This window comes from Bidens hawaiensis, unplaced genomic scaffold (genome assembly GCF_021521415.1).
Source record: "Bidens hawaiensis isolate Kalapana, Puna unplaced genomic scaffold, B.hawaiensis_p1.1 tig00001206_1, whole genome shotgun sequence".
Classification (NCBI taxonomy): Eukaryota; Viridiplantae; Streptophyta; class Magnoliopsida; order Asterales; family Asteraceae; genus Bidens; species Bidens hawaiensis.
This window is the reverse complement of record NW_027491069.1, coordinates 2,180,808-2,191,838: the sequence shown is the minus strand read 5'-3', so window position 1 is coordinate 2,191,838 and position 11,031 is coordinate 2,180,808. Positions and strand designations below refer to the sequence as shown.

Sequence of the window (11,031 nt, the reverse complement as noted above, 5' to 3'; positions counted from 1 at the left end):
CTTATGCGATGCTTTTACATTAATTAACACACATTTAGTATTAATTATCATTTTTAAATTTTTAACTACAGATTACTTAGATCATGGAGACCAGTCTGTTGTGTGTGAGATGTGTCACGCTAAACTCTGGGACGACAAGGCTAGAAGAGGCAAACGAAAAGAAATAAAAGAGACTTATAGTTTGTGTTGTCATAATGGCGCTGTTGAGCTACTGGGACCCAGAGTATGAAGAACTATTTAAATCAAATAATTCTAAAAGCAAGTTCTTCCTGAAAAACATTAGTCGCTACAAATCCATGTTCTCTTTTACTTCTATGGGAGGGAAGGTTGACTCGTCAATTAATAAAGGAAAAGCTCCTTACGTGTTCAAAATGAGCGGTCAAAACTATCATGCTATTAGCAGTCTGTTACCCAAGGATGGGACGAAGCCAAAGTTCTCACAGCTTTACATATATGATACAGAAAACGAAATTCAAAACAGACAAACCATTTTCAGGTAAACATATCATCTAACCATTTTCAGTTTTTAAATCAAACCAAGGATTACGTTTATATTTATCTGTGTATACTAATACTAATAGATGTAATTTCATCAGAGACACCAATGCCAATACATTAGCTGCCGAAAAGATGCTGGATACTAAGATTATTATATGGTTGAAAGAAATGCTTGATCGCCAAAATGTTTTAGTACAAACTTATAGAATGGCAAGAGATGTTTATAAGCAACAGCCTGTTACGGATCTTAAGCTACGCCTTATATGTAACAGGCAACAAGATGGCAGAACTTACAATCTTCCTACAACTTCAGAAGTTGCAGCACTAATTGTAGGAGACATCGAGGAGTTGTACAAGCCACGTGATATTGTTGTTAACAAAGTGGGAGGCAAATTAGAATATATGAATGAGCTACATCCTTCGTACGTTCCTCTTCAGTACCCGCTGCTACATCCTAATGGTGAAGATGGTTACCGAACTCAAATCAAGCATAGAGGAGTTGAAAACAACGACAGTAGCAAACGACCTTATACTACAATGAGAGAATGGTTTGCGTATATGATTCAAGACAGGGTCGGCCAGTTCTCAAAAACTCTATACTCAAGAAGGCTATTCCAACAATTACTGGTTGATGGTTACACGATGATTGAAAGCGAAAGGCTTTGTTTTATAAGAAGTAAACAAAAAGAACGGAGGTCCGTAACATTTGAGAACCTAAAATCTCTAAAGGAACAGGGACGTTCGGATGTCACAAACGTAGGACAACGTATCATATTACCCTCTTCATTTACAGGAGGAGCTCGGTACATGATGCAAAATTATTTAGATGCCATTACAATAACATGCAATCCTAAATGGCCAGAAGTCAAAAGATTCCTTCAAGACAAAAATCTTAATGCAGATGACAGGCCAGACATATTGTGCAGGCTATTTAAAATAAAACTTGACTCCTTGATGAAAGACCTGAAGCATGGAGATATCCTTGGAAAAGTTCAAGCAGGTACAAATACAATACATCTTAATAAAACAAAAAGAATTAATCATATGCTAATATATTATTCGTATTTCTACGGCTGTTTATACGGTGGAGTTTCAAAAGCGCGGTTTGCCTCACACCCATATTTGTCTGTTTATGCAAAAAGAAGACATACTACCAAACGTGGAGCATGTCGATCCGTACATCAGCGCCGAGATTCCTGATAAGAACGAAGATCCTGAATTATACAACCTTGTGGTTGAGTTGATGATGCATGGTCCTTGCGCACATTATAACAAGCCATGCTTGTGCGTTATAGACAACAAGTGTTCCAAAAACTTCCCAAAGAAGTTTCAAGATGAAACGTCAATAGATATAGATGGCTTTCCTTTATACAGAAGACGCGATTCAGGCGTAGTTGTCGAAAAATCAGACGTCAATCTTGATAACCAAAGCGTCGTACCATACAACAAGAAACTTTTGAAACAATACCAGGCTCACATAAACATCGAATGGTGCAATCAGGGGTCGTCTATCAAGTACCTATTCAAATACATAAACAAAGGCCCTGATCGTGCGACTGTGTACTTCTCTAACAGTGGAGAGGGTGAAAAGAACACGGATAGTAATGTTTACGAGATTAAAGAGTTCTATGACTGTCGATATATTTCAGCGTGTGAGGCGTCGTGGCGTATTTTCGGATTCGATGTCCATTATAGAATACCTGCGGTTATGAGACTGCCTTTCCACCTTCCTGGTAAACAACAGGTGATTTACGGTACCGACCACGATATTGATAATGTGTTGGAAAAAACAGGTACCGTTGCATCTTCAATGTTCGAATTGTGGATGAAATGCAACATTGTTGATCGGGAAGCACGTAAACTAACTTATTCAAAATTCCCGACGAAATTCGTTTGGCACGACAAACCGCGCGGCTGGTAACGAAGAAAGAAGGGATTTTCTATTGGTAGAATCCATGCAGTATCACCCGCCCTTGGAGAAGCGTACTTTTTACGGGTCCTTTTAAACAGAGTGAAAGGACCAAAAACATTTGAAGATATACGTACCGTTAACCCTACTTTCAGAGATGTATGTTATTCCCTTGGATTATTAGACGATGACACTGAATACATTGAGGGAATTGAAGAGGCAAGCATTGCCGGAATAGGTGCTTACCTGTGTTCATTGTTTGCTACAATGTTGTCCACCGATAGCCTCTCTAGGCCCGAGCACGTATGGAACAGCACCTGGAAACTTCTGTCTGACGACATCCTCAACAGGCAAAGAAAGCTAATAAAATCACCGAGTATATGCTACTTTTTTAACAAATCATAATTAAAAAACAATATTTATGGAATTACATGATGTTTTATTAAACTATCCAAAACACATACCAATAACAACCAAATAAAACAGCGCAATATCATTAGTGTTTAATCAATATATGTTACCTTCTAATTATTTTTAAGCGTCATACTCTAAAAAAAACTAACAACCTTTTACAGATTTACAGTTAACTAAAGACCAAATCAAGAATCTTACGTTACTCAAAATCCAGAAAATCCTACAACAAAACAACTCAAGTTTAACAAGGTATGAGACAATGCCTTTCCCTGATGAAGAGTCCTTATCTGTTATCAATAATTGCCTTGTTCTAGACGAGCAATCATACGATCAACAAACTGAGAGAATAGAATTTGAAAACCTATTTACATTGATAACCTCAGAGCAGAAAACTATTTTTGACATCATAACGAAAGCCGTACAGCAGAATAAAGGTGGCGTCTTTTTTGTTTACGGTCACGGTGGGACAGGGAAAACATATTTATGGAAGACATTGTCTTCAGCCATACGATCCCAAGGTAATATTGTTTTAAACGTTGCATCAATTGGAATCGCATCATTATTGCTATCTGGAGGTAGGACGGCACATTCCAGATTTCATTTTTCGATTAACCTAAACGAGGACTCATCTTGCGTAATGGAACAAGGTTTGGATGAGGCCGAATTATTAGAGAAAACAAAGCTAATAATCTGGGATGAAGCCCAAATGACCCACAAACACCCATTTCAGGCTGGACAAATCTTGCAAAGATGTCTTAAAGTCAAATTCGCTATTTGGAGGAAAGGTAGTTTGTTGGTGCATGAATGTCAGTAGTTCATAGTCTAGTGTCTGTAATCGAGTCTGTAATGTTATTTATGTTTTTGTTTAAGCGAAGTTGTTAACAAGTTCGCCTAGGCGAACTTGTTGAACAAGCGAAGTTATGGACAACTTCGCCTGAACATATCAGGCGAAGTTGTCGTGTATTTATATACCAGCTTACGGCTAAGTTAGTCAGTTAGTCGTTTAAGTTAATCGAGTTGATCTAAGTTCATTGTAACGTGAGGACGAGAGTCTGTATCAGTGATTCATATCACGTGAGTTCGGTTATTAATATATAACGTGTTTCGGTTTATTCGTGTGTTTGTTTGGTTTGCTTTCTACGCTCGTAACGATCTACGCAGGGATTCCGCACCTGAGTAGACCGAGATATCTCGTGTGATCCGTCCAGGGAACCTACAATTGGTATCAGAGCATTTGCTCGATTGTGTGGTTCGGGATATTCACGCGGGTGTAGAAATCGTCCCGTTTCGACTATTCGCGGGACGTGTTTTCTGTGTTTTTGATCATTCTTACCTCCTACCATCGTGTTCAAGCCTTTACACCGTCAAAAACCTCGTTAAAATCCGATTTACAGATCTGCAAATCTTCCGTGTTCATCAGGCGAAGTTGCCGTCACTGTGCGTAGGGTTTCGGCGAAGATATAAGGTTAAGCGAAGTTATCCACAACTTCGCCTACCTTCTCAAGTTCGCCTAACTCAAGCGAAGTTCTCTACAACTTCGCCTACCTCTTAAGTTCGCTTACCTCAAGCGAAGTTAAGAATCAGCGAAGTTAATCAGCAGTGTTATCAGCGAAGTTCTTCAGCGAAGTTCTCTACATCTTCGCCTACTTCAAGCGAAGTTATCAGTAACTTCGCCTACAGTACTTTAATATAAAAAAAAAAAAAAAAAATTCTTAATTTTTCAGGTTTCTTACTTTTCGGGAAAGATGTCGTCGATCAACATCTCTGAGTTAGTGAAGATGGAAGTTGAAGCAGGGTTAGCTACCAAGGCCCCAAGATTGCTGAAGGGAACCGATTTCGTTGCATGGAAGGATCGGTTCATATAGTACGTCAAATACCAGGATGCGAAGATGTGGGTATGCATCCAGGATGGTTATATTCCACCAGTTATGGAGTATGAAGGTCGTGATCAAATTAAAAAGTATAGTAAAATGGAAGAAGAAGAGAAAAAGATGTATGAGGCCGAGAGCAAGGCTCATGCTGCTATTACTATGGATCTTCCTCAAGAGATCCTTCATACGTTCAGAAAGTATACGTCAGCAAGAGAGCTTTGGGAAGCTCTTGAGAACAGATTTGAAGGGAATGTAGGAATTCGTGCTTCAAAGATAAAATTGCTCAAAACCCAGTTCTCAGTCTTCAAGTATTTGAAGAATGAATCCTTAGATGATATTATCACTCGATATTACCATCTGATGACTGAATTGAGCAACTATTCAATTTCCTACCGAGAAGAAGAAATAGTCGAGAAGCTTCTAGATGCTCTCCCACCAAAATGGGAGATGTACACTGTGCTGATGAGGGAAGACAATGACTTTCCCACATATGATCTTGAAACGGCAGTCAACAAGCTCAGAACCTTTGAGCTTAACATGGTCAGAAAAGAGACACCTATGGATCAGGTTCAAGATCCAGGTATGTATGGAGCTAAAGTCAACACTAGCTCAGGATCGAAGACTGAATCTGCTGCCTACTACACAAAGGGAGAGTCGGGCCCCAACTCATCACATGAGGGGCATATGTCAGTTAACACAAATGGGGATGTTTGCTATGTAGCAGCTGGATCGAGTGGTTCTCAACCCCAGGTAAGCAAGAGTAGTTGCTCTCCAAGTTCTCCCAGCAACAACTACTCCAAGATGCCTATGAGTGTCAAGTCTGCTGAAGAGCAGTTTGGTCTCTATGCTTCTTTCATTGCTTCCTATGAGAACTACATTCAAGGGAAGATTGTTGATCCAGCTATGTTGGATGAAGATTACGATCAGATTAATGCTGACGATATGGAAGAAATGGATTTACAATGGCAAATGGCCATGATCGTGAGAAGAGTAAAAAGGTTTATGAGAAAGACGGGAAGGAAGTTTGTCGGTGGAAAGCCGGGGTTTGACAAGGCAAAGGTGAGATGCTACAATTGTCAACAAAACGGTCACTTTGCAAAGGAATGCAGGAATGAGCGTGTGGAACGAAGTCAGGGTAGGTCTCCACAGCAAAGTGAGGGTAGAAAAGATTATAGTGCCATGATGTCCAGAGAAGATGGTGAATACAACTGGAACCTGCTGTCTAAAGAAACTTTTGAGCAGGCAAATTTGGCGAAGGTTGAAACTGAAGAAAGTGAGAAGGTTACCGGAGAAGAAAAAGCTTTCATGGCAGATGTTAAAGATCAGCTCTCCGAGGTATGTTCTAAACCAACTTGTTCAAAATGTGAGAACTTGTCTGAGCAACTAGCAACCATAACTGATCAGTATGTTAGTTTGGATGCTGAGTTTAAAACTTTAAAAGAAGATCATCACTTTATTAAATCAAGAGAAAATAATTATAAAATTAAAATAAAAGCTTGTGAAAAAGATGTTAAAAGTCTAAAAACAAAACTTGCTGAAAAAATTGAAGTGTTTGATTTAAGCTATGAAGTTTTAGAAGAAAAGACCAAACTAATTGCTGAGAGAGAAAAACAGATTGCTGACCACCAGGTGAAAGTGGTGGAACTGAATCGAAAACTGGAGCAGTTCAGAAATTCCTCTGCTATTCTTGATCACCTTGTTAGTGATCAAGGTTCCTCTGTCAAGAGGGGAGGAATCGGTTATCATGAGGTTCCACCACCGTACAATCACAATTACACTTTTAACCCTAGTGTTCAGAAATCTGTTGACTTTGAGGTTGCTCAGACAGTGCCAATTAAAGTAACTGTTAAAGAACCAAATGTTAGTAGAGGCGAAACAAGTTCGCCTGTTTCAAGTGTTGAAATTTCTGATCAAAGTCCAGTCTCGTCAGATTCGGATAAGTCATCCGAGTCTGGTAAGGCAAAAGAGGAGGTTGTGTTACCCAAGAGTGGAGAAAAAGATAAGACGAATAAAAAGAGTACTCCACTAAACCCGTACGTCCCACCATATGTGAGACGAATGGGCGGTAATATAGCCTCGACATCTAAAACACCGGTTGATAAAAAAGTTGAGCATAGGTGTTGTTTTAGATGTAATCAATTAGGACATCTTGTTGCAAATTGCCCTCTGAAGCAGCGATTCAGAGGTGTAAGGCCTACTAAAGCTGAGAATAAGCCTAATAGTTATTATCATGCTGCTAAAAATGAAAACCATTTAAAATTCAAAAATGTGACTAATTCAGGTTTTCATAGAAACAAATCTCAGTTTTACACTGCTAATAACCAAACTACAAACTATAATTCTTTCAATTCACTAAGGTTTGGTAGGCCTCACAATCAATCTTCAAGGAGGTTTCCTAATAGGACTTACAGGAATTTTCGAGATACTAACTTTGGAAAGCCAAAGTTTGGGATGTATAGATCCAAGACCAATTGGTCTTGGGTCCCTAAATTCTAATCTTTTGCTTTATTATGCAGGAACAGTTGAACAGGGCTGCCAACAATCTTTGGGTTGTAGATAGCGGCTGTTCCCGGCACATGACGGGTAACAAATACTTGTTACACGATTTGAAACCTGTTCAAGGAGGGAGAGTGAGCTTTGCCGGTGAAAGTGGTGGCAAGATTACTGGAATGGGAACGGTGTCAAACGGAAAGATGACTTTGGAGAAGGTTAACTTTGTAGAAGAATTGAAGCACAATCTGCTGAGTGTGTCGCAGATCTGTGATAAGGAGTACACCGTTCATTTTACAAAGAATGAGGCGATTGTGTTGAAACCTGGTTTTCAGATACCAGAGGAGTGGATTTTGATGAAGGCTCCACGTGAAAGAAATACATATATTATGGATATGAGATCAACTGAAATGGCCACGGCAGAATCATGCCTTATGACAAAAGCGAGTGAATCAGAGTCCGAATTGTGGCATAGGAGAATGGGGCACATTCATCTTCGGAAGATGAACCACATTGTCAGGAATGGACTTGTGCTGGGCGTTCCCTTGAAGAATTTCAATTTTGAAGATAAATGTATAGCGTGCAAGAAGGGAAAGCAGCACAAGAAATCCCATCTCACCAAGAAAGTCAATTCAATTGCCAGTACTCTGGAGTTGCTTCACATGGATCTCTTCGGTCCCGTGAATGCAAAAAGTCTAGGAGGAACTTCTTATTGCTTGGTGATCACTGCTGACTACTCACGATATTCGTGGGTGTATTTCCTGAAATCAAAAGACGAAACGGCTCAGATGGTGAAGAATTTGATTACCAAAGTTGAGAACGTTATGGATAAAAGGGTTAAGTTCATCAGGAGTGACAATGGAACGGAGTTCAAGAATTTTGAGATGGAGATCTTCTGCCTTCAGAGAGGGATTGAACACCAATACAGCGCTCCGTATACACCGCAACAGAATGGAGTGGCTGAAAGGAAGAATAGAACATTAATTGAAGGAGCCAGAACTATGCTGGCTGATTCGAAGCTTCCTGTGGTGTTTTGGGCTGAAGCTGTTGCTACAGCCTGTTATGTTCTGAATAGAGTCTTAACTGTTAAAAGACTTGGTAAAACGTGCTATGAGCTTATGCATGGGAGAAAGCCCAACTTGAGTGGTCTTGAACCATTCGGGTCCCCTTGTTCGATTTTGAAGACAAATTCTAAATTTGGTGAAGTAGCCGATGAAGGAATCTTAGTCGGTTATGTTGTTGGGACTCCCAACAGACGTGTCTTCAATACATCGACCAGCAAGGTTGAGGTGGTGTGTAACACCGATATCACAAGTTACCAACCGCCAAAACCAAGCAACGGACCTGCTGAGTTTTTCGACTATGTTAAACTTTTTAAGTCTTTTAACATACCGTATTTGGATATTGCTGAAGAAGAAGAGAGAGTTGCTACGAAGATGATCCTTGATGAGGAAGAAAACCTATTGCAAAGACAGCTGATCGATAAATGTCAACCTTCCTCATCAAATGCTGTCGATACCCCTGCTACCTCGACTGAAGAAGAATTTTTCAATCCATTTCACTCTCAGCATGAAACAACCATTGACGAGCTCTCTTTTAACTTGGAAGACAATTTGCAAGTCGGTTCTGTTCCGACCACGAGAATTCATAAAGATCACCCTTTGGAGAATGTGATTGGTGATGTGTCCTCCGGTGTACAAACAAGACGTAGCTTGAATGAGCACACCTGTGTTTACACAAGCATCAAGGAGACAGGGATAATCAACGAATGCTTGTACACCTACTTTATCAGCCAGATTGAACCGAAGAATTATCAAATGGCTCTCAAGGACAGCTCGTGGGTCGAAGCTATGCAAGAAGAGTTGGCTCAATTCAAGAAAATGGAAGTTTGGACTTTGGTTGAAAAACCGAAGCATGTGCATGCGATAGGCACAAAATGGGTGTTTAAGTACAAGAGAGATGAGAAAGGGATTATCATAAGAAACAAGGCGAGGCTAGTCGTTAAAGGTTTTAATCAACAAGAGGGGATTGATTATAATGAAGTGTTCGCTCCTGTCGCAAGGTTGGAAGCCATTAGATTGTTTTTGGCGTTCGCTGCTTATAAGAAGATGAAGGTATTTCAGTTGGATGTGAAGAGTGCGTTTCTGAATGGGAAAGTTGATGAGGTAGTGTATGTTGAGCAACCTCCGGGTTTTCCTGACCCAGACTTTCCTGATCACGTGTACAAGTTAAGCAAGGCATTGTATGGACTACATCAGGCACCTCGTGCCTGGTATTCAACTTTATCAGATTACTTGCTTGAAAATGGGTTTGAAAGAGGGAAGATTGATAGCACGTTGTTCGTTTAGAGAGAAGGAAGCGACTTCCTGCTGGTGCAAGTCTACGTGGATGACATTATCTTTGCTGCATCTAAAGTCTCCATGTGTCAGGAGTTTGAGGCCGTCATGAAGAAAAGGTTTGAAATGAGTGCTATGGGTGAACTAACTTTCTTTTTAGGATTGCAGGTTGATCAGAAGAAGGATGGGATGTTCATTCATCAGACCAAGTATGTCCATGATGTGCTCAAACGCTTCAAGATGGAGGACAGCACTCCATTCGACACTCCAATCTGCGTCAATCACAAATTGGGTGCTGAGTCAGACGGTGATGCAGATGTGGACCCAACTTAGTATCGGGCTATTATAGGTTCTTTAATGTACTTAACTGCTTCTAGGCCTGATATAATGTTTGCTGTTTGTCTTTGTGCACGCTTTCAGGCAAACCCAAAAGAATCTCATCTGAAGGGTGTGAAGAGGATACTGAGGTATCTCAAGGGCAAACCGAAGCTGGGGTTGTTGTACCCGAGAGGAGGAGACTTGGAGCTAGTCGCTTACACAGATTCTGATTATGGAGGGTGCAATCAGAGTCGGAAGTCAACAACTGGAGGATGTCAGTTTCTTGGTGGCAGATTGGTGTCGTGGCAATGCAAGAAACAGACTTCGGTCGCAATTTCAACCTGTGAAGCATAATACATGGCAGCATCCAACTGCTGCTCCCAGGTTCTTTGGATTCAACAACAGTTGCGCAACTATGGTCTGAATTTCTTACTTACTCCTATTTGCATTGACAACACAGCTGCTATCTCAGTAACTAACAATCCCGTGAAGCACAGTAAAACTAAACATATTGACATACGTCATCATTTTATACGGGATTGTGCTGAGAAGAAACTGATTGTGCTTGAAAAGGTGGATACGCTTGATAATTTCGCTAATCTTTATACTAAAGCGTTTGACAAAACAAGATTTCAAAACCTTATCGAGCTGAATGGGATGATCAATCCCGAGTAACCATGCTTTTCATGTTTTATTAAAAAAAAAAAACGTCACTATCGCTTAAAATATGTCGGTTACCTCAGTTTGAAGGACTTGTCTTCGGATATGTTTTGGTCCTTATTTTCTACTTGTAGATTTTGAGGATAGCCATTAACCAGATGACTGAAAGTGACCGGGGCGGTTTATGATGAGTTTTCATTCTTTCGCTGAAAATTAGTCGATCGTACTTAGTTAGAAGGACACATACTAGTATGTGGTCGGTCCAGCTGATCCATTGGATCTTCGGGATAGCCGTTAACCTGACGACTTGACTTGATCGGGGCGATTGAAGTCAAAAATTTTTTCTTTAAGGGAAATGAAATTATTTTTCAAGTCTACTACTTCGTAAGAAGTTCGTTAGCTATGTTTAACAGAAAATTGATCCAACCTTGGAAAATGATAGATATACTGATTCTGTGTGCTTAACTAGTGAAGTTATTAGGCTTAAAATGCTTTAGGACAGTCATTGTATGTCATGGTAACTTTTTATGGTGCG

General features: G+C 40.1%; 1 protein-coding gene across 1 annotated transcript; it reads left to right on the top strand.

The window, feature by feature from the left end:
• Positions 1–194: 194 nt before the first annotated feature.
• On the top strand, positions 195–3,635 carry LOC143563946 (uncharacterized). The gene is made up of 4 exons (XM_077051363.1): positions 195–496; positions 582–1,498; positions 1,641–2,291; positions 2,983–3,635. Exons 1-4 carry the CDS (start codon positions 195–197, stop codon positions 3,633–3,635), a joined length of 2,523 nt encoding a protein of 840 aa, XP_076907478.1.
• The last annotated feature ends 7,396 nt before the right edge of the window (positions 3,636–11,031 follow it).

What these genes read in the sequence shown, in the direction of transcription:
- LOC143563946 (XM_077051363.1), top strand. Translation starts at nt 195, where the DNA reads ATGGCGCTGTTGAGCTACTGGGACCCAGAGTATGAAGAACTATTTAAA. An exon ending in AACAGACAAACCATTTTCAG is followed by an intron (nt 497 to 581) that starts GTAAACATATCA and finishes TAATACTAATAG; the next exon opens with ATGTAATTTCATCAGAGACA. An exon ending in CCTTGGAAAAGTTCAAGCAG is followed by an intron (nt 1,499 to 1,640) that starts GTACAAATACAA and finishes TTATGCAAAAAG; the next exon opens with AAGACATACTACCAAACGTG.